This window comes from Electrona antarctica, assembly GCF_951216825.1.
Source record: "Electrona antarctica genome assembly, chromosome: 12".
NCBI lineage: Eukaryota > Metazoa > Chordata > Actinopteri > Myctophiformes > Myctophidae > Electrona > Electrona antarctica.
The window spans coordinates 17889110-17915750 of NC_136793.1; the positions used below are offsets into that span (position 1 = coordinate 17889110).

The window sequence follows — 26641 nt, forward strand, 5'->3', positions numbered from 1 at the left end:
TTAGTCTCTGAGTGAAGCTACAAGCAACTAATACAGGAATTCAGTCAGTGGTGGTAACACCTCCTCTAGAATGTTCCCTGAAGTTTACTTTCACTGTGAATCGTGGTTGTTGTCCATTCAGCAGGTTCCAGTGGTCTGAGTCAGTATTCCCTCCTGTAGCTGTGCAAAGACAATCTGTCCTCCTGTGTTTGATCTGAAGCTCACACCACCACAGACCTGTTGCAAAGTGTACACACACAAAATAATGTTATTGAGGTGAAAGTCAACACTGGCCCTTAAACTATCTGTAAAGTCCCCATCAGTTATGATACATCTGAATTTAGAACTATCCCTAAACCTAACCTATCAAACTACGGCCATCCAAGGCCACACTTTGGGAAAGAGGGAGACTCGTACAAGATCAAACCATGGAGACAAGATGGAGCCATGCAGAAAGACTAAACCACATACACATAGTAGTTGGAGAAATCTTCTTCATAATTCAAATCAACATTAAGTTTACATTTCTAATTTGAAAAAGTAAGAGCAGAGTGGGGTTTTGTAATGTTATACATTGGCAAAATGCGCTTTGAACACATGAGTCAAATTAGTCATGTTCTGAGGATCTTTGGTGCACAAACTGGACTTGCACATAAAGCACAGTCTAGTCTAGGTCAGGAGGGATGATATAATTCCCATGGTGCAACTCGGCCAACAACGCATTGTGAGCTTGTAGATCTGCTATTGAAACATGGGACATTCTGCCCAATGACTACGTTTTCTTTTGGTGCTTTAAGTACATTTTAAGCCAACATTTTTGTACTTTTACTCCAGTAAATGTTGAATTACGGACTACTTGTAACAGTGTATTTCTATATTGCAGTATTGATACTAAAGTAAAACATAGTACTATGTATCTACCACTGCAGATATTTGTCTCTCACTCACACATGTGTGCATAGTACATTGTTCCACAGAGTACTGTAAACACAACAATACATAAGATAATATAATACAAATAATAATGGATGTAATGAAGTAAAGATTACATCCTTAATTGCATAATTCACGCAAGGCCTCCTGGGACACTGGAAACTGGTGGATAGACATGATAGAAGTCCACAAGGGAAACAAGTCCCCAGGACTTTTTTGTGATATCCTTTTAGCTTTAATGTCTTGACTGTACTGTGCTGTTTTACATTTCTGACTAATAAAGTATCGATCATCAATCAAAGTCACGTTAAAGTACAGAAACCTTCTTAGGCAACTATATGCGTTTATCAGAAATGGGGAGAAGGTAGAAGGCATACATCCTTACCTGTAATAACTTGGCTTCTCACAACAGAAGGTCTGATAGTTGAACTGAAGCTGCTTGGTGGTGGTCACAGGTCACTCCATGGTGTGCAGTCTGCGTGTGTCTGTCGTGGTCTGACTCAGCACTGGCAGGAGTGGCAGCAGGAGGACGGTAATGGCCGGTATATATACATATTGTATGTAGGCCAGTGTGTTGTCTTTGTCCAGAAAAACACCTCCCACACTTTTCACACCTCTCACCCAGTTGAGAGAACAGTGATTGGTCTATTTCAATGTGAAAGGCTGAAGGCCCATCACAAAAGCCCACCTTTCAGACTCCATAATGGCCCATAGCACTTATCCTACCCCCTTAGATAGCACTTTTTAGACTTAGATAGCATTTGAAACAGACTTATAGCATGTCATGTAGACAGCACAATAATTGCATTGTATGTAGTCATAGCACATCATAGAACATATGTATAGCACTAGAATTTCGCGGGCCTTCGGCCCGCTCATCCTAGCGCGAAAAACATAGAGATGCCATGCCTTTCGTCCTGGTGGAGACAATATGTTTTTACCCAGCTACTTCATATTCATATAGAATCTATTATTCTCAGATGGACCTAATATCGCTACACCTGAAAGCATCAAGAATGACACATTATTGATGTTGTATTCTATAGGTCCATATAGCCTAAATGCAGTATGGTTTAATGCTGTAGAATTCACAGCTTTGTGTGTGCCATTCTTTTTTTTTTTAAATAAGTTTTATCCCACGATTTTGTAACCCATTTTTCACCCCTGTGTCAATGATCTAATGTGATCCTGGGCTCTACACACTCTCCGCCAACCTAGTCCCCATATATGGGGGACATGGGGAGAGCAACGGACTTGAACTCATGCTTCCTTCATGCCTGAGTGTCCAAGTTGCTCCTTTACACCTGACAGTGGGAGTTTCCCTGGTTGGACGTAGCGCGTGGAAGGAACACGTTATTCCAACCAGTTCCTTTCCCCTCCATCAGGCACCCCGGCTGGCCAGGGGGAGGCAGTTTAGAGACCAGGATTACTGCATGTTTTTTGTGAGGGTACCTACCCTAGGGGACACGGGGAGAACATGCAAACACCACACAGAAAGACCCTTTCGCCAACCCCGCCTCGGGTATGGGCACTGATGATGCGGAGGAGGAAACACGCCGCCCACAGCGCCCCGAGCGGGAATCGAACCCAGGACCTTCTAGCTGTGAGGCGACAGCACTACCAACTGTGCCACCGTGCCCCCGTGTGTGCCATTATTAATGAATAATCAACAATCAGCAGCTTATGGAAACCAATTTGGCCCCCGTCAGTCAGTTCCCCCCACAATGCTCAAGATGACATTGAGAATAAGCTGCTGATTGATAAGTAGTACCATAGAAGACGTTAGGCCTCACTCACACCTATACATCTAGCATACAACAATGTTGCCTTATATAACAATATTTTGTCATTCCAGCTGTTTTGAGGCATAGGCTCAAGACAGAAACATCCTTAGATTCCACATGAATGTGAGTAAACTAAAAACATGGCATCAAAATATATTTCCTGTTATTAAGTTTGTATAGGCCTTTTACAGTATTAGATCAGGATTAGAACATTTAGAAGTAACTCTTGAAAAGAAAACTGTTAGATAGATAGATAGATAGATAGATAGATAGATCGATCCACTTATAACCAGTAAGACGCCTGAGGGTGAGAAGCGACCGCGTCATAAAGGGCGAGGTGACGTGCACGCATCCACCTGGGTGACTGCTGGGCGAGCGCTGGCGCTTTGGCATGGGGGGTAAGATCAACATATGGAATGAATTCTGTACTGGCCATATATGGAGCATGTCTTGAGTGTACAGGGTTTGATGAGGTCAGATCAACATATGGAATGTCAGAACAGGTCAGCTCCATATAGATCTAAGGGTGGCAGCGGGGGCAGTGTCTTGAGTGTAAAGGGTTTGATGAGGGCCCATGAGCTGGGACTTAATTTTCAGGCCTGTTGAGAACTCTAACCCGACTGCCGGGCGCGGTTTGAGGTCAGATGTAGAGTTGCTGGCCAATATTGATACATCAGGGATCTCCATATACTGTATGGGCTTAATTGCGACATCAGGTTGTATTTACTATGACATCAGGGATCTCCGATGCCACGTGATGTTATGAGACCTGGGCAGTGGGCACCATATATTGGGGCTTTAGAGTGTTACACTGACTGACGGACAAAAATGTACGATTTCATAGTAAACGCGACCTGCGGTCACAATAAGGCCTTATATAAACGGTTGCTTATTCACAATAGAACCAAATATTGGCATCCTGGGGGCAGAGAGCACTGAGGGGGAAGGTGCCCAACCCCCAGAAAAGGGCACCATTTTGGGGTGGACTTTTTGTGGGGGTCCCTTGTGCCATTTCACATCAGAAATATCCAACTAGGATGTTCCACAATAACTTGGCCTGTGTCATTGGACAGTAAAATAATACATTCTAATTTCCATGTAAACATAAAAATATATAATGTGTGTGTGTGTGTGTGTGTGTGTGTGTGTGTGTGTGTGTGTGTGTGTGTGTGTGTGTGTGTGTGTGTGTGTGTGTGTGTGTGTGTGTGTGTGTGTGTGTGTGGTGGGGGGTAGGCGTTTCTTTCAGTGGGGATCACTTCATGGATGGATTTAATGACTTTTGCAGTAAAAGTAAAACTTCTGACCATCCATTTCATGAAGAGGACATCTTAAAGATATGAAAAAACAATGTCACATTTTGTTGATAAATAGTAGGACCAAAATTACAAGTGAATGTCAGAAAAGTAAACTTTTTGCTATTTCCGCCTATTTAAGGCCTTATATAAAAGGCTGCTGATTCACATTAGAACCAAATATTGGCATTCTGATTGTTCTGGGATGTAGGCACACTACCTGTAGACAATTTGTGCAAGTATGATGTAAAAACAAACAGCAGGTAAAAAATGAGAGAGGATTTACTTGGAACTCTCTCTTTCAGATAGGCGTTTTTTATTGCCTATGTGGTGAGTCACTTCATGGATACATTTTAAGACTTTTGCAGTAAAAGTAAATCTCGGGACAATCCATTTCATGAACGGGACATCCTAAAGATATGAAAAAACTATGTCCCGTTTTGTTATACCTCGGGGAGGGGTATAGTCAACTTTTGGGGCTTTTGTTCCTGCACTAAAATTTAGCTGCCTTGAGAGCAGCATTCAAAAGCTGCCCTCAGAGCAGCAAATTAACATGGTTTTACAGTATGTATAGCATTTAAGCTGCCCTCAGAGCAGAATTCAAAAGTTGCCCTCAGGCTCAGGGCAGCAATTTAACATTGGTGTATGTATATCATTTAAGCTGCCCTGAGAGCAGCATTCAAAAGCTGTCCATATATGGAGATCTAGGGGTGATCAGGTGTGATCAATATTGGCTAATTTGGGCCCTGTCCAGAGCCCGGGCAGAGGTTTTTGTGCTGAATCCCACTGAATCAAGGCACTTTTTGAGTGGTGTAAACCACTCCTACAACTGGCTTTGTTAGTGCAGAAAAAATGAGCATGGTTGCTATGTTCACCCTGTTCACCCGGGTGTGATTTCATTACGTACAACTGGCTTTGTTAGTCTGTGCAGAAAAAATGAGCATGGTTGCTATGTTCACCCTGTTCACCCGGGTGTGAGTTCATTACGTCAGACATGATTTCATTACGTCAGACAGGCTATATAAGACCTTGCACCACTCAGTTCACACGGGTGTGATTTTTCTCTTTCAACTAGCCCACATTAATTAATTTGGCTGGTGGTGAAATTATGAAGTTATGCCTTTGGTCAAGTTGACACCAAAGTCCTACCTGTCACTATAGGCAGATCAGAATGTCATATGAAGTCATATGAAGTCATATCTGAATACAAAATATACTGGAATTATGAATTGCTATAGTATTTCCAAAATGTAGGCATACGTCATAATGTTCCAATATTATCAAAGTGAAATGCCCTGCACAATCACTATATGAAAATGAGTGTTAGTTTGATTTAAAAAAAATAATAATGTGATTTTATAGAAGGATAACAAAGTGAATTAGTTTGACCCATGATATAATATTTTACAATTAAACATCTTTAACCTGTATAGACAATATATTAGTTGTGAATATTTAACTATTTATGTAACGTTCAGTGACTCAGACAGTACAACACAGAAACCAGGCAAGAATTCAAAGTTCACATCAAGGTTTAATCCACATGATTGAAAAATACAAAACATGTTTTAAATTATGTTGAATTGTTTTTTACCATTAATCTTCTCTTCTAGGGAACGGGGGTCCCTTGCGCAAAAAAAATAAGCTGGGCATTTCATAGGTTTGAAAACTGTTAATGCGACAACACAATCATATATTCTATAAAACTGAGTAATATTCCCCCTTAAAGACTGTCGTCATCATCATCATCATGTCACACTGATCACCGCTGGTAAAAATCGCCAAAGGAACAGTTTCACTAATGCTTAAAATGTATGGAAAGAGTGTTTCAGTGAAGGTGTGTGTGAAGGTGTGTATGCATGTGTCAGTATCAGGATCAGAGAATGACAGCTTCCCCTCGTTCCAGTCCAGCTGGACTCTGATCCTTTGAGGTGCCTGCTTCAATGAAACAGTGGTTTTCCTTAGTAAGGACCATGCTGTATAGATCCCTTCTTCTAACCTTATTGTATAGTGTTCACCCTTTCCTTTTCCCTTCCTTGTGTACGACTCTGCTAACAAACCCACATCCCAGTCTGCACCAAAATTGTCCCCAACCTGAACGTCCCAGCTGTGAGTCCCTGAGTTAAAGCCCTCGGAACCAACAACGAGGGGACATTGGGCAAACCTCTCCGGGTTGTCAGGAGGAAGCTCGGAGAGGCAGGGCGCCTCTCCGAATATCACGCAGGTCAGATCTTCAGATAGGATGAGGTTTCTTCCCGCAGTGTTGGGGTCCAGGATGACGGGAGTGTAGGAGACAATGTCCTTCATCTTGTTCCAGACTCTGAAGGTCAGGTTTCCCAGGTGTTTGGCTTCGTCTATCAGTGGTCCCGAGACCAGATGTGGGGCCTGCAGTGTGAACTGGACTCTTTCCATTGTGGTCTTGTAGTTCTGCAGGAATGAGATGTGTTCAGCTCTCAGCTCCTCCTCTATGTCTCTGATGTTGTTTGAAAGGGTTAATATGTCTCTGTTCAGACCCTCAATCTTCGCCTTCACCATTTGACTCTTCTGCTGACCTTCCTCCCTCAGTGTAGTGATCCTAGCCTCCTCTTCCTCTTGTAGAAACTGATGAAGCTTCTTAAACTGTTTCTTAATCTGTATCTCTGTGTACTGCAACTGGGCCTTAATGTATATTGCTGTTCTTTCACTTTTCTTTTTAACTTCATCTAAGACCTCCAGCTTCTCCTGTAAAGGCTTCAGTGATTTCTGGACTTCCTCCTTGCGATCCAGAGCAGCTTCATCGATGGGTCTGAAACTGTGGTTGTTGTGTTCTTCAGAATCTCGACACACAACACACACTGGCTCTTGACATTCCAGACAGAACAGTTTGAGTTGAGCATGCAGACCGCAGAGATCCTCATACCCTGATGAAGTTCTCTTACGTTTTGAAGCTCTCTGTCTCGTGAAGGCCTCACACAGATTCCTCATAGCCAGATTCCGGGGTAGATGATCTGTTGAATGTATTTCCTTACAAACTGGACATTCCTGTATTCTCTTCTGTCTCCACCATTGCTGCAAACAAGCTGTACAGAAGCTGTGGCCACATGACAGGAGAACGGGATCTTTAAAGATGTCACGACACACAGAACAGGAATAATCCGACTTGGCGGCCATTTAGTCTCTGAGTGAAGCTACAAGCAACTAATACAGGAATTCAGTCAGTGGTGGTAACACCTCCTCTAGAATGTTCCCTGAAGTTTACTTTCACTGTGAATCGTGGTTGTTGTCCATTCAGCAGGTTCCAGTGGTCTGAGTCAGTATTCCCTCCTGTAGCTGTGCAAAGACAATCTGTCCTCCTGTGTTTGATCTGAAGCTCACACCACCACAGACCTGTTGCAAAGTGTACACACACAAAATAATGTTATTGAGGTGAAAGTCAACACTGGCCCTTAAACTATCTGTAAAGTCCCCATCAGTTATGATACATCTGAATTTAGAACTATCCCTAAACCTAACCTATCAAACTACGGCCATCCAAGGCCACACTTTGGGAAAGAGGGAGACTCGTACAAGATCAAACCATGGAGACAAGATGGAGCCATGCAGAAAGACTAAACCACATACACATAGTAGTTGGAGAAATCTTCTTCATAATTCAAATCAACATTAAGTTTACATTTCTAATTTGAAAAAGTAAGAGCAGAGTGGGGTTTTGTAATGTTATACATTGGCAAAATGCGCTTTGAACACATGAGTCAAATTAGTCATGTTCTGAGGATCTTTGGTGCACAAACTGGACTTGCACATAAAGCACAGTCTAGTCTAGGTCAGGAGGGATGATATAATTCCCATGGTGCAACTCGGCCAACAACGCATTGTGAGCTTGTAGATCTGCTATTGAAACATGGGACATTCTGCCCAATGACTACGTTTTCTTTTGGTGCTTTAAGTACATTTTAAGCCAACATTTTTGTACTTTTACTCCAGTAAATGTTGAATTACGGACTACTTGTAACAGTGTATTTCTATATTGCAGTATTGATACTAAAGTAAAACATAGTACTATGTATCTACCACTGCAGATATTTGTCTCTCACTCACACATGTGTGCATAGTACATTGTTCCACAGAGTACTGTAAACACAACAATACATAAGATAATATAATACAAATAATAATGGATGTAATGAAGTAAAGATTACATCCTTAATTGCATAATTCACGCAAGGCCTCCTGGGACACTGGAAACTGGTGGATAGACATGATAGAAGTCCACAAGGGAAACAAGTCCCCAGGACTTTTTTGTGATATCCTTTTAGCTTTAATGTCTTGACTGTACTGTGCTGTTTTACATTTCTGACTAATAAAGTATCGATCATCAATCAAAGTCACGTTAAAGTACAGAAACCTTCTTAGGCAACTATATGCGTTTATCAGAAATGGGGAGAAGGCAGAAGGCATACATCCTTACCTGTAATAACTTGGCTTCTCACAACAGAAGGTCTGATAGTTGAACTGAAGCTGCTTGGTGGTGGTCACAGGTCACTCCATGGTGTGCAGTCTGCGTGTGTCTGTCGTGGTCTGACTCAGCACTGGCAGGAGTGGCAGCAGGAGGACGGTAATGGCCGGTATATATACATATTGTATGTAGGCCAGTGTGTTGTCTTTGTCCAGAAAAACACCTCCCACACTTTTCACACCTCTCACCCAGTTGAGAGAACAGTGATTGGTCTATTTCAATGTGAAAGGCTGAAGGCCCATCACAAAAGCCCACCTTTCAGACTCCATAATGGCCCATAGCACTTATCCTACCCCCTTAGATAGCACTTTTTAGACTTAGATAGCATTTGAAACAGACTTATAGCATGTCATGTAGACAGCACAATAATTGCATTGTATGTAGTCATAGCACATCATAGAACATATGTATAGCACTAGAATTTCGCGGGCCTTCGGCCCGCTCATCCTAGCGCGAAAAACATAGAGATGCCATGCCTTTCGTCCTGGTGGAGACAATATGTTTTTACCCAGCTACTTCATATTCATATAGAATCTATTATTCTCAGATGGACCTAATATCGCTACACCTGAAAGCATCAAGAATGACACATTATTGATGTTGTATTCTATAGGTCCATATAGCCTAAATGCAGTATGGTTTAATGCTGTAGAATTCACAGCTTTGTGTGTGCCATTCTTTTTTTTTTAAATAAGTTTTATCCCACGATTTTGTAACCCATTTTTCACCCCTGTGTCAATGATCTAATGTGATCCTGGGCTCTACACACTCTCCGCCAACCTAGTCCCCATATATGGGGGACATGGGGAGAGCAACGGACTTGAACTCATGCTTCCTTCATGCCTGAGTGTCCAAGTTGCTCCTTTACACCTGACAGTGGGAGTTTCCCTGGTTGGACGTAGCGCGTGGAAGGAACACGTTATTCCAACCAGTTCCTTTCCCCTCCATCAGGCACCCCGGCTGGCCAGGGGGAGGCAGTTTAGAGACCAGGATTACTGCATGTTTTTTGTGAGGGTACCTACCCTAGGGGACACGGGGAGAACATGCAAACACCACACAGAAAGACCCTTTCGCCAACCCCGCCTCGGGTATGGGCACTGATGATGCGGAGGAGGAAACACGCCGCCCACAGCGCCCCGAGCGGGAATCGAACCCAGGACCTTCTAGCTGTGAGGCGACAGCACTACCAACTGTGCCACCGTGCCCCCGTGTGTGCCATTATTAATGAATAATCAACAATCAGCAGCTTATGGAAACCAATTTGGCCCCCGTCAGTCAGTTCCCCCCACAATGCTCAAGATGACATTGAGAATAAGCTGCTGATTGATAAGTAGTACCATAGAAGACGTTAGGCCTCACTCACACCTATACATCTAGCATACAACAATGTTGCCTTATATAACAATATTTTGTCATTCCAGCTGTTTTGAGGCATAGGCTCAAGACAGAAACATCCTTAGATTCCACATGAATGTGAGTAAACTAAAAACATGGCATCAAAATATATTTCCTGTTATTAAGTTTGTATAGGCCTTTTACAGTATTAGATCAGGATTAGAACATTTAGAAGTAACTCTTGAAAAGAAAACTGTTAGATAGATAGATAGATAGATAGATAGATAGATAGATAGATAGATCGATCCACTTATAACCAGTAAGACGCCTGAGGGTGAGAAGCGACCGCGTCATAAAGGGCGAGGTGACGTGCACGCATCCACCTGGGTGACTGCTGGGCGAGCGCTGGCGCTTTGGCATGGGGGGTAAGATCAACATATGGAATGAATTCTGTACTGGCCATATATGGAGCATGTCTTGAGTGTACAGGGTTTGATGAGGTCAGATCAACATATGGAATGTCAGAACAGGTCAGCTCCATATAGATCTAAGGGTGGCAGCGGGGGCAGTGTCTTGAGTGTAAAGGGTTTGATGAGGGCCCATGAGCTGGGACTTAATTTTCAGGCCTGTTGAGAACTCTAACCCGACTGCCGGGCGCGGTTTGAGGTCAGATGTAGAGTTGCTGGCCAATATTGATACATCAGGGATCTCCATATACTGTATGGGCTTAATTGCGACATCAGGTTGTATTTACTATGACATCAGGGATCTCCGATGCCACGTGATGTTATGAGACCTGGGCAGTGGGCACCATATATTGGGGCTTTAGAGTGTTACACTGACTGACGGACAAAAATGTACGATTTCATAGTAAACGCGACCTGCGGTCACAATAAGGCCTTATATAAACGGTTGCTTATTCACAATAGAACCAAATATTGGCATCCTGGGGGCAGAGAGCACTGAGGGGGAAGGTGCCCAACCCCCAGAAAAGGGCACCATTTTGGGGTGGACTTTTTGTGGGGGTCCCTTGTGCCATTTCACATCAGAAATATCCAACTAGGATGTTCCACAATAACTTGGCCTGTGTCATTGGACAGTAAAATAATACATTCTAATTTCCATGTAAACATAAAAATATATAATGTGTGTGTGTGTGTGTGTGTGTGTGTGTGTGTGTGTGTGTGTGTGTGTGTGTGTGTGTGTGTGTGTGTGTGTGTGTGTGTGTGTGTGTGTGTGTGTGTGTGGTGGGGGGTAGGCGTTTCTTTCAGTGGGGATCACTTCATGGATGGATTTAATGACTTTTGCAGTAAAAGTAAAACTTCTGACCATCCATTTCATGAAGAGGACATCTTAAAGATATGAAAAAACAATGTCACATTTTGTTGATAAATAGTAGGACCAAAATTACAAGTGAATGTCAGAAAAGTAAACTTTTTGCTATTTCCGCCTATTTAAGGCCTTATATAAAAGGCTGCTGATTCACATTAGAACCAAATATTGGCATTCTGATTGTTCTGGGATGTAGGCACACTACCTGTAGACAATTTGTGCAAGTATGATGTAAAAACAAACAGCAGGTAAAAAATGAGAGAGGATTTACTTGGAACTCTCTCTTTCAGATAGGCGTTTTTTATTGCCTATGTGGTGAGTCACTTCATGGATACATTTTAAGACTTTTGCAGTAAAAGTAAATCTCGGGACAATCCATTTCATGAACGGGACATCCTAAAGATATGAAAAAACTATGTCCCGTTTTGTTATACCTCGGGGAGGGGTATAGTCAACTTTTGGGGCTTTTGTTCCTGCACTAAAATGTAGCTGCCTTGAGAGCAGCATTCAAAAGCTGCCCTCAGAGCAGCAAATTAACATGGTTTTACAGTATGTATAGCATTTAAGCTGCCCTCAGAGCAGAATTCAAAAGTTGCCCTCAGGCTCAGGGCAGCAATTTAACATTGGTGTATGTATATCATTTAAGCTGCCCTGAGAGCAGCATTCAAAAGCTGTCCATATATGGAGATCTAGGGGTGATCAGGTGTGATCAATATTGGCTAATTTGGGCCCTGTCCAGAGCCCGGGCAGAGGTTTTTGTGCTGAATCCCACTGAATCAAGGCACTTTTTGAGTGGTGTAAACCACTCCTACAACTGGCTTTGTTAGTGCAGAAAAAATGAGCATGGTTGCTATGTTCACCCTGTTCACCCGGGTGTGATTTCATTACGTACAACTGGCTTTGTTAGTCTGTGCAGAAAAAATGAGCATGGTTGCTATGTTCACCCTGTTCACCCGGGTGTGAGTTCATTACGTCAGACATGATTTCATTACGTCAGACAGGCTATATAAGACCTTGCACCACTCAGTTCACACGGGTGTGATTTTTCTCTTTCAACTAGCCCACATTAATTCATTTGGCTGGTGGTGAAATTATGAAGTTATGCCTTTGGTCAAGTTGACACCAAAGTCCTACCTGTCACTATAGGCAGATCAGAATGTCATATGAAGTCATATGAAGTCATATCTGAATACAAAATATACTGGAATTATGAATTGCTATAGTATTTCCAAAATGTAGGCATACGTCATAATGTTCCAATATTATCAAAGTGAAATGCCCTGCACAATCACTATATGAAAATGAGTGTTAGTTTGATTTAAAAAAAATAATAATGTGATTTTATAGAAGGATAACAAAGTGAATTAGTTTGACCCATGATATAATATTTTACAATTAAACATCTTTAACCTGTATAGACAATATATTAGTTGTGAATATTTAACTATTTATGTAACGTTCAGTGACTCAGACAGTACAACACAGAAACCAGGCAAGAATTCAAAGTTCACATCAAGGTTTAATCCACATGATTGAAAAATACAAAACATGTTTTAAATTATGTTGAATTGTTTTTTACCATTAATCTTCTCTTCTAGGGAACGGGGGTCCCTTGCGCAAAAAAAATAAGCTGGGCATTTCATAGGTTTGAAAACTGTTAATGCGACAACACAATCATATATTCTATAAAACTGAGTAATATTCCCCCTTAAAGACTGTCGTCATCATCATCATCATGTCACACTGATCACCGCTGGTAAAAATCGCCAAAGGAACAGTTTCACTAATGCTTAAAATGTATGGAAAGAGTGTTTCAGTGAAGGTGTGTGTGAAGGTGTGTATGCATGTGTCAGTATCAGGATCAGAGAATGACAGCTTCCCCTCGTTCCAGTCCAGCTGGACTCTGATCCTTTGAGGTGCCTGCTTCAATGAAACAGTGGTTTTCCTTAGTAAGGACCATGCTGTATAGATCCCTTCTTCTAACCTTATTGTATAGTGTTCACCCTTTCCTTTTCCCTTCCTTGTGTACGACTCTGCTAACAAACCCACATCCCAGTCTGCACCAAAATTGTCCCCAACCTGAACGTCCCAGCTGTGAGTCCCTGAGTTAAAGCCCTCGGAACCAACAACGAGGGGACATTGGGCAAACCTCTCCGGGTTGTCAGGAGGAAGCTCGGAGAGGCAGGGCGCCTCTCCGAATATCACGCAGGTCAGATCTTCAGATAGGATGAGGTTTCTTCCCGCAGTGTTGGGGTCCAGGATGACGGGAGTGTAGGAGACAATGTCCTTCATCTTGTTCCAGACTCTGAAGGTCAGGTTTCCCAGGTGTTTGGCTTCGTCTATCAGTGGTCCCGAGACCAGATGTGGGGCCTGCAGTGTGAACTGGACTCTTTCCATTGTGGTCTTGTAGTTCTGCAGGAATGAGATGTGTTCAGCTCTCAGCTCCTCCTCTATGTCTCTGATGTTGTTTGAAAGGGTTAATATGTCTCTGTTCAGACCCTCAATCTTCGCCTTCACCATTTGACTCTTCTGCTGACCTTCCTCCCTCAGTGTAGTGATCCTAGCCTCCTCTTCCTCTTGTAGAAACTGATGAAGCTTCTTAAACTGTTTCTTAATCTGTATCTCTGTGTACTGCAACTGGGCCTTAATGTATATTGCTGTTCTTTCACTTTTCTTTTTAACTTCATCTAAGACCTCCAGCTTCTCCTGTAAAGGCTTCAGTGATTTCTGGACTTCCTCCTTGCGATCCAGAGCAGCTTCATCGATGGGTCTGAAACTGTGGTTGTTGTGTTCTTCAGAATCTCGACACACAACACACACTGGCTCTTGACATTCCAGACAGAACAGTTTGGCACTACCAACTGTGCCACCGTGCCCCCGTGTGTGCCATTATTAATGAATAATCAACAATCAGCAGCTTATGGAAACCAATTTGGCCCCCGTCAGTCAGTTCCCCCCACAATGCTCAAGATGACATTGAGAATAAGCTGCTGATTGATAAGTAGTACCATAGAAGACGTTAGGCCTCACTCACACCTATACATCTAGCATACAACAATGTTGCCTTATATAACAATATTTTGTCATTCCAGCTGTTTTGAGGCATAGGCTCAAGACAGAAACATCCTTAGATTCCACATGAATGTGAGTAAACTAAAAACATGGCATCAAAATATATTTCCTGTTATTAAGTTTGTATAGGCCTTTTACAGTATTAGATCAGGATTAGAACATTTAGAAGTAACTCTTGAAAAGAAAACTGTTAGATAGATAGATAGATAGATAGATAGATAGATAGATAGATAGATAGATAGATAGATAGATAGATAGATAGATAGATAGATAGATCGATCCACTTATAACCAGTAAGACGCCTGAGGGTGAGAAGCGACCGCGTCATAAAGGGCGAGGTGACGTGCACGCATCCACCTGGGTGACTGCTGGGCGAGCGCTGGCGCTTTGGCATTGGGGGTAAGATCAACATATGGAATGAATTCTGTACTGGCCATATATGGAGCATGTCTTGAGTGTACAGGGTTTGATGAGGTCAGATCAACATATGGAATGTCAGAACAGGTCAGCTCCATATAGATCTAAGGGTGGCAGCGGGGGCAGTGTCTTGAGTGTAAAGGGTTTGATGAGGGCCCATGAGCTGGGACTTAATTTTCAGGCCTGTTGAGAACTCTAACCCGACTGCCGGCGCGGTTTGAGGTCAGATGTAGAGTTGCTGGCCAATATTGATACATCAGGGATCTCCATATACTGTATGGGCTTAATTGCGACATCAGGTTGTATTTACTATGACATCAGGGATCTCCGATGCCACGTGATGTTATGAGACCTGGGCAGTGGGCACCATATATTGGGGCTTTAGAGTGTTACACTGACTGACGGACAAAAATGTACGATTTCATAGTAAACGCGACCTGCGGTCACAATAAGGCCTTATATAAACGGTTGCGTATTCACAATAGAACCAAATATTGGCATCCTGGGGGGAGAGAGCACTGAGGGGGAAGGTGCCCAACCCCCAGAAAAGGGCACCATTTTGGGGTGGACTTTTTGTGGGGGTCCCTTGTGCCATTTCACATCAGAAATATCCAACTAGGATGTTCCACAATAACTTGGCCTGTGTCATTGGACAGTAAAATAATACATTCTAATTTCCATGTAAACATAAAAATATATAATGTGTGTGTGTGTGTGTGTGTGTGTGTGTGTGTGTGTGTGTGTGTGTGTGTGTGTGTGTGTGTGTGTGTGTGTGTGTGTGTGTGTGTGTGTGTGTGTGTGTGTGTGTGTGTGTGTGTGTGTGTGTGGTGGGGGGTAGGCGTTTCTTTCAGTGGGGATCACTTCATGGATGGATTTAATGACTTTTGCAGTAAAAGTAAAACTTCTGACCATCCATTTCATGAAGAGGACATCTTAAAGATATGAAAAAACAATGTCACATTTTGTTGATAAATAGTAGGACCAAAATTACAAGTGAATGTCAGAAAAGTAAACTTTTTGCTATTTCCGCCTATTTAAGGCCTTATATAAAAGGCTGCTGATTCACATTAGAACCAAATATTGGCATTCTGATTGTTCTGGGATGTAGGCACACTACCTGTAGACAATTTGTGCAAGTATGATGTAAAAACAAACAGCAGGTAAAAAATGACAGAGGATTTACTTGGAACTCTCTCTTTCAGATAGGCGTTTTTTATTGCCTATGTGGTGAGTCACTTCATGGATACATTTTAAGACTTTTGCAGTAAAAGTAAATCTCGGGACAATCCATTTCATGAACGGGACATCCTAAAGATATGAAAAAACGATGTCCCGTTTTGTTATACCTCGGGGAGGGGTATAGTCAACTTTTGGGGCTTTTGTTCCTGCACTAAAATTGAGCTGCCTTGAGAGCAGCATTCAAAAGCTGCCCTCAGAGCAGCAAATTAACATGGTTTTACAGTATGTATAGCATTTAAGCTGCCCTCAGAGCAGAATTCAAAAGTTGCCCTCAGGCTCAGGGCAGCAATTTAACATTGGTGTATGTATATCATTTAAGCTGCCCTGAGAGCAGCATTCAAAAGCTGTCCATATATGGAGATCTAGGGGTGATCAGGTGTGATCAATATTGGCTAATTTGGGCCCTGTCCAGAGCCCGGGCAGAGGCTTTTGTGCTGAATCCCACTGAATCAAGGCACTTTTTGAGTGGTGTAAACCACTCCTACAACTGGCTTTGTTAGTGCAGAAAAAATGAGCATGGTTGCTATGTTCACCCTGTTCACCCGGGTGTGATTTCATTACGTACAACTGGCTTTGTTAGTCTGTGCAGAAAAAATTAGCATGGTTGCTATGTTCACCCGGGTGTGATTTCATTACGTCAGACATGATTTCATTACGTCAGACAGGCTATATAAGACCTTACACCACTCAGTTCACACGGGTGTGATTTTTCTCTTTCAACTAGCCCACATTCATTCATTTGGCTGGTGGTGAAATTATGAAGTTATGCCTTTGGTCAAGTTGACACCAAAGTCCTACCTGTCACTATAGGCAGATCAGAATGTCATATGAAGTCATATGAAGTCATATCTGAATACAAAATATACTGGAATTATGAATTGCTATAGTATTTCCAAAATGTAGGCATACGTCATAATGTTCCAATATTATCAAAGTGAAATGCCCTGCACAATCACTATATGAAAATGAGTGTTAGTTTGATTTAAAAAAAATAATAATGTGATTTTATAGAAGGATAACAAAGTGAATTAGTTTGACCCATGATATAATATTTTACAATTAAACATCTTTAACCTGTATAGACAATATATTAGTTGTGAATATTTAACTATTTATGTAACGTTCAGTGACTCAGACAGTACAACACAGAAACCAGGCAAGAATTCAAAGTTCACATCAAGGTTTAATCCACATGATTGAAAAATACAAAACATGTTTTAAATTATGTTGAATTGTTTTTTACCATTAATCTTCTCTTCTAGGGAACGGGGGTCCCTTGCGCAAAAAAAATAAGCTGGGCATTTTATAGGTTTGAAAACTGTTAATGCGACAACACAATCATATATTCTATAAAACTGAGTAATATTCCCCCTTAAAGACTGTCGTCATCATCATCATGTCACACTGATCACCGCTGGTAAAATCGCCAAAGGAACAGTTTCACTAATGCTTAAAATGTATGGAAAGAGTGTTTCAGTGAAGGTGTGTGTGAAGGTGTGTATGCATGTGTCAGTATCAGGATCAGAGAATGACAGCTTCCCCTCGTTCCAGTCCAGCTGGACTCTGATCCTTTGAGGTGCCTGCTTCAATGAAACAGTGGTTTTCCTTAGTAAGGACCATGCTGTATAGATCCCTTCTTCTAACCTTATTGTATAGTGTTCACCCTTTCCTTTTCCCTTCCTTGTGTACGACTCTGCTAACAAACCCACATCCCAGTCTGCACCAAAATTGTCCCCAACCTGAACGTCCCAGCTGTGAGTCCCTGAGTTAAAGCCCTCGGAACCAACAACGAGGGGACATTGGGCAAACCTCTCCGGGTTGTCAGGAGGAAGCTCGGAGAGGCAGGGCGCCTCTCCGAATATCACGCAGGTCAGATCTTCAGATAGGATGAGGTTTCTTCCCGCAGTGTTGGGGTCCAGGATGACGGGAGTGTAGGAGACAATGTCCTTCATCTTGTTCCAGACTCTGAAGGTCAGGTTTCCCAGGTGTTTGGCTTCGTCTATCAGTGGTCCCGAGACCAGATGTGGGGCCTGCAGTGTGAACTGGACTCTTTCCATTGTGGTCTTGTAGTTCTGCAGGAATGAGATGTGTTCAGCTCTCAGCTCCTCCTCTATGTCTCTGATGTTGTTTGAAAGGGTTAATATGTCTCTGTTCAGACCCTCAATCTTCGCCTTCACCATTTGACTCTTCTGCTGACCTTCCTCCCTCAGTGTAGTGATCCTAGCCTCCTCTTCCTCTTGTAGAAACTGATGAAGCTTCTTAAACTGTTTCTTAATCTGTATCTCTGTGTACTGCAACTGGGCCTTAATGTATATTGCTGTTCTTTCACTTTTCTTTTTAACTTCATCTAAGACCTCCAGCTTCTCCTGTAAAGGCTTCAGTGATTTCTGGACTTCCTCCTTGCGATCCAGAGCAGCTTCATCGATGGGTCTGAAACTGTGGTTGTTGTGTTCTTCAGAATCTCGACACACAACACACACTGGCTCTTGACATTCCAGACAGAACAGTTTGAGTTGAGCATGCAGACCGCAGAGATCCTCATACCCTGATGAAGTACTCTTACGTTTTGAAGCTCTCTGTCTCGTGAAGGCCTCACACAGATTCCTCATAGCCAGATTCCGGGGTAGATGATCTGTTGAATGTATTTCCTTACAAACTGGACATTCCTGTATTCTCTTCTGTCTCCACCATTGCTGCAAACAAGCTGTACAGAAGCTGTGGCCACATGACAGGAGAACGGGATCTTTAAAGATGTCACGACACACAGAACAGGAATAATCCGACTTGGCGGCCATTTAGTCTCTGAGTGAAGCTACAAGCAACTAATACAGGAATTCAGTCAGTGGTGGTAACACCTCCTCTAGAATGTTCCCTGAAGTTTACTTTCACTGTGAATCGTGGTTGTTGTCCATTCAGCAGGTTCCAGTGGTCTGAGTCAGTATTCCCTCCTGTAGCTGTGCAAAGACAATCTGTCCTCCTGTGTTTGATCTGAAGCTCACACCACCACAGACCTGTTGCAAAGTGTACACACACAAAATAATGTTATTGAGGTGAAAGTCAACACTGGCCCTTAAACTATCTGTAAAGTCCCCATCAGTTATGATACATCTGAATTTAGAACTATCCCTAAACCTAACCTATCAAACTACGGCCATCCAAGGCCACACTTTGGGAAAGAGGGAGACTCGTACAAGATCAAACCATGGAGACAAGATGGAGCCATGCAGAAAGACTAAACCACATACACATTATTTTATATTTAAAGTTCGTTGTTCGGTGAGATTGCTGACCACCCAGAAATGTTCAGATTAAAGACTTGACATTGACTTTTCAGGGTGATGGTTGTATTTATTTCCGCATTCCAGAAACCATGGTTCTGACACAGAAAGACAGAGAAATGGAGCATATCAATATTCAGCATTTAAAACAGTCAGGTAAATGCAATAAATCAAGTAACTCAAAACATAACTCAGAGCATAATATAGTAAGTAAATAATACAGTAAACAAGAGCTTACATTTTGTCAAGTACGCATGGCTGGTGCTGTAGACTCAGTGGGAAGTGCATGTTCTGCATGTGGCTTGGATGAGGTCTGGAAACTGAGTGAGGGCTGTGGAGTGAGTGACTGCTTATATGTGGCACACCTAAACTGTGATTGGCTAATGAGTTGAGTGGTGTGATGGCAAACAGGTGTCTCATTATGGATGCAGGGAATGGGGAATGTCCACCAGAGGCTGCCGTTCAGACAGCATGCAGATAATTCACAACAGCCGCCCCCACGGTAGCTCAGCTACTGTGAATATAGAGAATTGTCTTGATGCTGTTGGGGTGGCAGTGAGTGTAGTGTACTGGGATGGACATAAATGTTCAGTTGTCAGTTCAGTATCGGACGTTGTCTGGGAAGACGGACAGTCAGCCACCCCATGGAACAAAAACTTGGGGTTGGTGAAGGGAGGCGTTCAGCCGCCCCGTGTTGACCAGATATTTGGGCTGGTGACAGGGGGTTATCTCAGGCGGACGGCCTGGAGGCTGGATAGGAACGGAACTGGCCGCCCCAGTCAGGAACGAAGGGCGACGCAGGTGCAGATGGTGACTGGGTGGTTGGGACCACCCAGGGGACTGCGGTTGTCGGCACGACCACTCTGGCGGACGACCATGGTAGGGGAGCCAGACCGGAAACTGCTGACGCCGGTGAGGCCATACTGGAGGAGGGTCATGAGGAAACCCTGAGGAGTGGAGCCACGAGGAAGACCGGTGCTTGCGGCGGGGCCACACCGGAGGGTGCCGATGCAGGTAGGACCAGGCAGGAAGTAGTGCGGCAGGTTTGCTTGGCTCAGAAGGCGGGTCTGCTGCATACTGTGGACGTGGACCTGTGGTGGCTGTGGGCCCCCAGACTGGAAGCTCTAAAATAGGTGCCAGGCAAGGCGATGAACACGCCGGGACAGGAGGCGTTGCACATACTGGATTGGGAGGCGTTGGACACGCCGGGACTGGAGGCCGGACACACGCCAGGCGGGATGGCGATACAAACGCCAGGCTGGATGGCGATACAAACGCCAGGCTGGATGGCGATACAAATGCCGGACTGGATGGCGATACACACGCCAGGCTGGATGGCGATACACACGCCGGACTGGATGGCGATACACACGCCGGGCTGGATGGCGATACACACGCCGGGCTGGATGGCGATACACACGCCGGACTGGATGGCGATACACACGCCGGACTGGATGGCGATACACACGCCGGACTGGATGGCGATACACACGCCGGGCTGGATGGCGATACACACGCCGGACTGGATGGCGATACACACGCCGGACTGGATGGCGATACACACGCCGGACTGGATGGCGATACACACGCCGGACTGGATGGCGATACAAACGCCGGACTGGATGGCGATACACACGCCGGACTGGATGGCGATACACACGCCGGGCTGGATGGCGATACACACGCCGGGCTGGATGGCGATACACACGCCGGACTGGATGGCGATACACACGCCGGGCTGGGTGGCGATACACACGCCGGACTGGATGGCGATACACACGCCGGACTGGATGGCGCCACTTGCGCCAGGACTGGAGGCACCAGGACTGGAGGCGCCAGGACTGGAGGTGCAGCACGAGGCACCAGGACGGGAGGTGCAGCACGAGGCACCAGAGCGGGAGGTGCAGCAGGAGGCACCAGGACGGGAGGTGTAGCACGAGGCACCAGGACTGGAGGTGCAGCACGAGGCACCAGGACTGGGGGTGCAGCAGGAGGCACCAGGACAGGAGGTGCAGCAGGAGGCACCAGGACTGGAGGTGCAGCAGGAGGCACCAGGACTGGAGGTGCAGCAGGAGGCACCAGGACGGGAGGTGCAGCACGAGGCACCAGGACTGGAGGTGCAGCAGGAGGCACCAGGGCTGGAGGTGCAGCAGGAGGCACCAGAACGGGAGGTGCAGCACGAGGCACCAGGACTGGAGGTGCAGCAGGAGGCACCAGGGCTGGAGGTGCAGCAGGAGGCACCAGAACGGGAGGTGCAGCACGAGGCACCAGGACTGGAGGTGCAGCACGAGGCACCAGGGCGGGAGGTGCTGGAACAGGTGGAGGACTAAGCTGGCTGAATGGCAGGAATGGCTGAGAATAGGCCGGGCTCAACTGGGGAAGAGTAGGGTGTGAATGCACCACCTGAACTGGTGGGCATATGATCATCATCTGCTTCTGTGCAGTTAGGTGGTAATCCTGGGGAGGTGCTCCCCCTTGTGGCTCAACCCTCTCTTCAGGCCGTGTTGGACTCCTCTGATGACTGAGGGATTTGAGGTATTCTTTTGCACTAAAATGCACTACCTCCTCAGGGTCGTCGTCTGCGTTGGGGGAAGGTGCTCCCCCTTGTGCTCCAACAAGGAGTCCGGTGGGAAGTGCTCCCCCTACGGCTCTAATATGGTGGTCATCTGGCTCCTCCATTGGTTGATTGCCACTTATTAGCAGGGTGCTAATGTGAGATAGCAGGTTGGACGTCTCTCTGCTTTGCCTGCCAAGCTCCTCCATTTTCTTCCTCATGGTCTCCATTTCTTCCTTCCCCTCCATCTCTGCTCTTCTTAGAGCTTCGGCCATGTTGGCCAGGGACTCCATGGCCGGTGTGGCCTTTTGTGCGGGGGGCTGTGCCGTCCCATACCTCTGGGGTTTCTGTCTATCCCTGCCGGGGTAGGTCTTGGGCACTGTTCCTCCGCTTTCCTTCTCCTCTTGCAGCATATTTTCAATTCCAGTGTTTTCAGTGTAGTATCAAAGTCAATGTCTATCTGGGCAGTCAGCCTCCGGCTCGAAGGACCATATTTTATATTTAAAGTTCGTTGTTCGGTGAGATTGCTGACCACCCAGAAATGTTCAGATTAAAGACTTGACATTGACTTTTCAGGGTGATGGTTGTATTTATTTCCGCATTCCAGAAACCATGGTTCTGACACAGAAAGACAGAGAAATGGAGCATATCAATATTCAGCATTTAAAACAGTCAGGTAAATGCAATAAATCAAGTAACTCAAAACATAACTCAGAGCATAATATAGTAAGTAAATAATACAGTAAACAAGAGCTTACATTTTGTCAAGTACGCATGGCTGGTGCTGTAGACTCAGTGGGAAGTGCATGTTCTGCATGTGGCTTGGATGAGGTCTGGAAACTGAGTGAGGGCTGTGGAGTGAGTGACTGCTTATATGTGGCACACCTAAACTGTGATTGGCTAATGAGTTGAGTGGTGTGATGGCAAACAGGTGTCTCATTATGGATGCAGGGAATGGGGAATGTCCACCAGAGGCTGCCGTTCAGACAGCATGCAGATAATTCACAACACACATAGTAGTTGGAGAAATATCCAACTAGGATGTTCCACAATAACTTGGCCTGTGTCATTGGACAGTAAAATAATACATTCTAATTTCCATGTAAACATAAAAATATATAATGTGTGTGTGTGTGTGTGTGTGTGTGTGTGTGTGTGTGTGTGTGTGTGTGTGTGTGTGTGTGTGTGTGTGTGTGTGTGTGTGTGTGTGTGTGTGTGTGTGTGTGTGGTGGGGGGTAGGCGTTTCTTTCAGTGGGGATCACTTCATGGATGGATTTAATGACTTTTGCAGTAAAAGTAAAACTTCTGACCATCCATTTCATGAAGAGGACATCTTAAAGATATGAAAAAACAATGTCACATTTTGTTGATAAATAGTAGGACCAAAATTACAAGTGAATGTCAGAAAAGTAAACTTTTTGCTATTTCCGCCTATTTAAGGCCTTATATAAAAGGCTGCTGATTCACATTAGAACCAAATATTGGCATTCTGATTGTTCTGGGATGTAGGCACACTACCTGTAGACAATTTGTGCAAGTCTGATGTAAAAACAAACAGCAGGTAAAAAATGACAGAGGATTTACTTGGAACTCTCTCTTTCAGATAGGCGTTTTTTATTGCCTATGTGGTGAGTCACTTCATGGATACATTTTAAGACTTTTGCAGTAAAAGTAAATCTCGGGACAATCCATTTCATGAACGGGACATCCTAAAGATATGAAAAAACTATGTCCCGTTTTGTTATACCTCGGGGAGGGGTATAGTCAACTTTTGGGGCTTTTGTTCCTGCACTAAAATTGAGCTGCCTTGAGAGCAGCATTCAAATCTGCCCTCAGAGCAGCAAATTAACATGGTTTTACAGTATGTATAGCATTTAAGCTGCCCTCAGAGCAGAATTCAAAAGTTGCCCTCAGGCTCAGGGCAGCAATTTAACATTGGTGTATGTATATCATTTAAGCTGCCCTGAGAGCAGCATTCAAAAGCTGTCCATATATGGAGATCTAGGGGTGATCAGGTGTGATCAATATTGGCTAATTTGGGCCCTGTCCAGAGCCCGGGCAGAGGCTTTTGTGCTGAATCCCACTGAATCAAGGCACTTTTTGAGTGGTGTAAACCACTCCTACAACTGGCTTTGTTAGTGCAGAAAAAATGAGCATGGTTGCTATGTTCACCCTGTTCACCCGGGTGTGATTTCATTACGTACAACTGGCTTTGTTAGTCTGTGCAGAAAAAATTAGCATGGTTGCTATGTTCACCCTGTTCACCCGGGTGTGATTTCATTACGTCAGACATGATTTCATTACGTCAGACAGGCTATATAAGACCTTACACCACTCAGTTCACACGGGTGTGATTTTTCTCTTTCAACTAGCCCACATTCATTCATTTGGCTGGTGGTGAAATTATGAAGTTATGCCTTTGGTCAAGTTGACACCAAAGTCCTACCTGTCACTATAGGCAGATCAGAATGTCATATGAAGTCATATGAAGTCATATCTGAATACAAAATATACTGGAATTATGAATTGCTATAGTATTTCCAAAATGTAGGCATACGTCATAATGTTCCAATATTATCAAAGTGAAATGCCCTGCACAATCACTATATGAAAATGAGTGTTAGTTTGATTTAAAAAAAATAATAATGTGATTTTATAGAAGGATAACAAAGTGAATTAGTTTGACCCATGATATAATATTTTACAATTAAACATCTTTAACCTGTATAGACAATATATTAGTTGTGAATATTTAACTATTTATGTAACGTTCAGTGACTCAGACAGTACAACACAGAAACCAGGCAAGAATTCAAAGTTCACATCAAGGTTTAATCCACATGATTGAAAAATACAAAACATGTTTTAAATTATGTTGAATTGTTTTTTACCATTAATCTTCTCTTCTAGGGAACGGGGGTCCCTTGCGCAAAAAAAATAAGCTGGGCATTTTATAGGTTTGAAAACTGTTAATGCGACAACACAATCATATATTCTATAAAACTGAGTAATATTCCCCCTTAAAGACTGTCGTCATCATCATCATGTCACACTGATCACCGCTGGTAAAATCGCCAAAGGAACAGTTTCACTAATGCTTAAAATGTATGGAAAGAGTGTTTCAGTGAAGGTGTGTGTGAAGGTGTGTATGCATGTGTCAGTATCAGGATCAGAGAATGACAGCTTCCCCTCGTTCCAGTCCAGCTGGACTCTGATCCTTTGAGGTGCCTGCTTCAATGAAACAGTGGTTTTCCTTAGTAAGGACCATGCTGTATAGATCCCTTCTTCTAACCTTATTGTATAGTGTTCACCCTTTCCTTTTCCCTTCCTTGTGTACGACTCTGCTAACAAACCCACATCCCAGTCTGCACCAAAATTGTCCCCAACCTGAACGTCCCAGCTGTGAGTCCCTGAGTTAAAGCCCTCGGAACCAACAACGAGGGGACATTGGGCAAACCTCTCCGGGTTGTCAGGAGGAAGCTCGGAGAGGCAGGGCGCCTCTCCGAATATCACGCAGGTCAGATCTTCAGATAGGATGAGGTTTCTTCCCGCAGTGTTGGGGTCCAGGATGACGGGAGTGTAGGAGACAATGTCCTTCATCTTGTTCCAGACTCTGAAGGTCAGGTTTCCCAGGTGTTTGGCTTCGTCTATCAGTGGTCCCGAGACCAGATGTGGGGCCTGCAGTGTGAACTGGACTCTTTCCATTGTGGTCTTGTAGTTCTGCAGGAATGAGATGTGTTCAGCTCTCAGCTCCTCCTCTATGTCTCTGATGTTGTTTGAAAGGGTTAATATGTCTCTGTTCAGACCCTCAATCTTCGCCTTCACCATTTGACTCTTCTGCTGACCTTCCTCCCTCAGTGTAGTGATCCTAGCCTCCTCTTCCTCTTGTAGAAACTGATGAAGCTTCTTAAACTGTTTCTTAATCTGTATCTCTGTGTACTGCAACTGGGCCTTAATGTATATTGCTGTTCTTTCACTTTTCTTTTTAACTTCATCTAAGACCTCCAGCTTCTCCTGTAAAGGCTTCAGTGATTTCTGGACTTCCTCCTTGCGATCCAGAGCAGCTTCATCGATGGGTCTGAAACTGTGGTTGTTGTGTTCTTCAGAATCTCGACACACAACACACACTGGCTCTTGACATTCCAGACAGAACAGTTTGAGTTGAGCATGCAGACCGCAGAGATCCTCATACCCTGATGAAGTACTCTTACGTTTTGAAGCTCTCTGTCTCGTGAAGGCCTCACACAGATTCCTCATAGCCAGATTCCGGGGTAGATGATCTGTTGAATGTATTTCCTTACAAACTGGACATTCCTGTATTCTCTTCTGTCTCCACCATTGCTGCAAACAAGCTGTACAGAAGCTGTGGCCACATGACAGGAGAACGGGATCTTTAAAGATGTCACGACACACAGAACAGGAATAATCCGACTTGGCGGCCATTTAGTCTCTGAGTGAAGCTACAAGCAACTAATACAGGAATTCAGTCAGTGGTGGTAACACCTCCTCTAGAATGTTCCCTGAAGTTTACTTTCACTGTGAATCGTGGTTGTTGTCCATTCAGCAGGTTCCAGTGGTCTGAGTCAGTATTCCCTCCTGTAGCTGTGCAAAGACAATCTGTCCTCCTGTGTTTGATCTGAAGCTCACACCACCACAGACCTGTTGCAAAGTGTACACACACAAAATAATGTTATTGAGGTGAAAGTCAACACTGGCCCTTAAACTATCTGTAAAGTCCCCATCAGTTATGATACATCTGAATTTAGAACTATCCCTAAACCTAACCTATCAAACTACGGCCATCCAAGGCCACACTTTGGGAAAGAGGGAGACTCGTACAAGATCAAACCATGGAGACAAGATGGAGCCATGCAGAAAGACTAAACCACATACACATAGTAGTTGGAGAAATCTTCTTCATAATTCAAATC

General features: G+C 44.0%; 3 protein-coding genes across 3 annotated transcripts; all 3 read right to left on the minus strand.

The window, feature by feature from the left end:
* Nucleotides 1-5686: 5686 nt before the first annotated feature.
* Nucleotides 5687-7138, minus strand: LOC306934308 (nuclear factor 7, ovary-like; the record flags this gene model as incomplete). The annotated part of the gene is made up of 1 exon (XM_079516879.1): nucleotides 5687-7138. One exon carries the CDS (start codon nucleotides 7136-7138, stop codon nucleotides 5687-5689), a length of 1452 nt encoding a protein of 483 aa, XP_079373005.1.
* A 10134-nt stretch (nucleotides 7139-17272) lies between these two features.
* LOC306934309 (nuclear factor 7, ovary-like) lies at nucleotides 17273-18673 on the minus strand (the record flags this gene model as incomplete). Its single annotated transcript, XM_079516880.1, has 1 exon — nucleotides 17273-18673. One exon carries the CDS (start codon nucleotides 18671-18673, stop codon nucleotides 17273-17275), a length of 1401 nt encoding a protein of 466 aa, XP_079373006.1.
* Nucleotides 18674-24752: 6079 nt separating this feature from the next.
* Nucleotides 24753-26153, minus strand: LOC306934310 (nuclear factor 7, ovary-like; the record flags this gene model as incomplete). Its single annotated transcript, XM_079516881.1, has 1 exon — nucleotides 24753-26153. The coding sequence occupies one exon, from the start codon at nucleotides 26151-26153 to the stop codon at nucleotides 24753-24755; it is 1401 nt and encodes a 466-aa protein (XP_079373007.1).
* Between the last annotated feature and the right edge of the window lie 488 nt (nucleotides 26154-26641).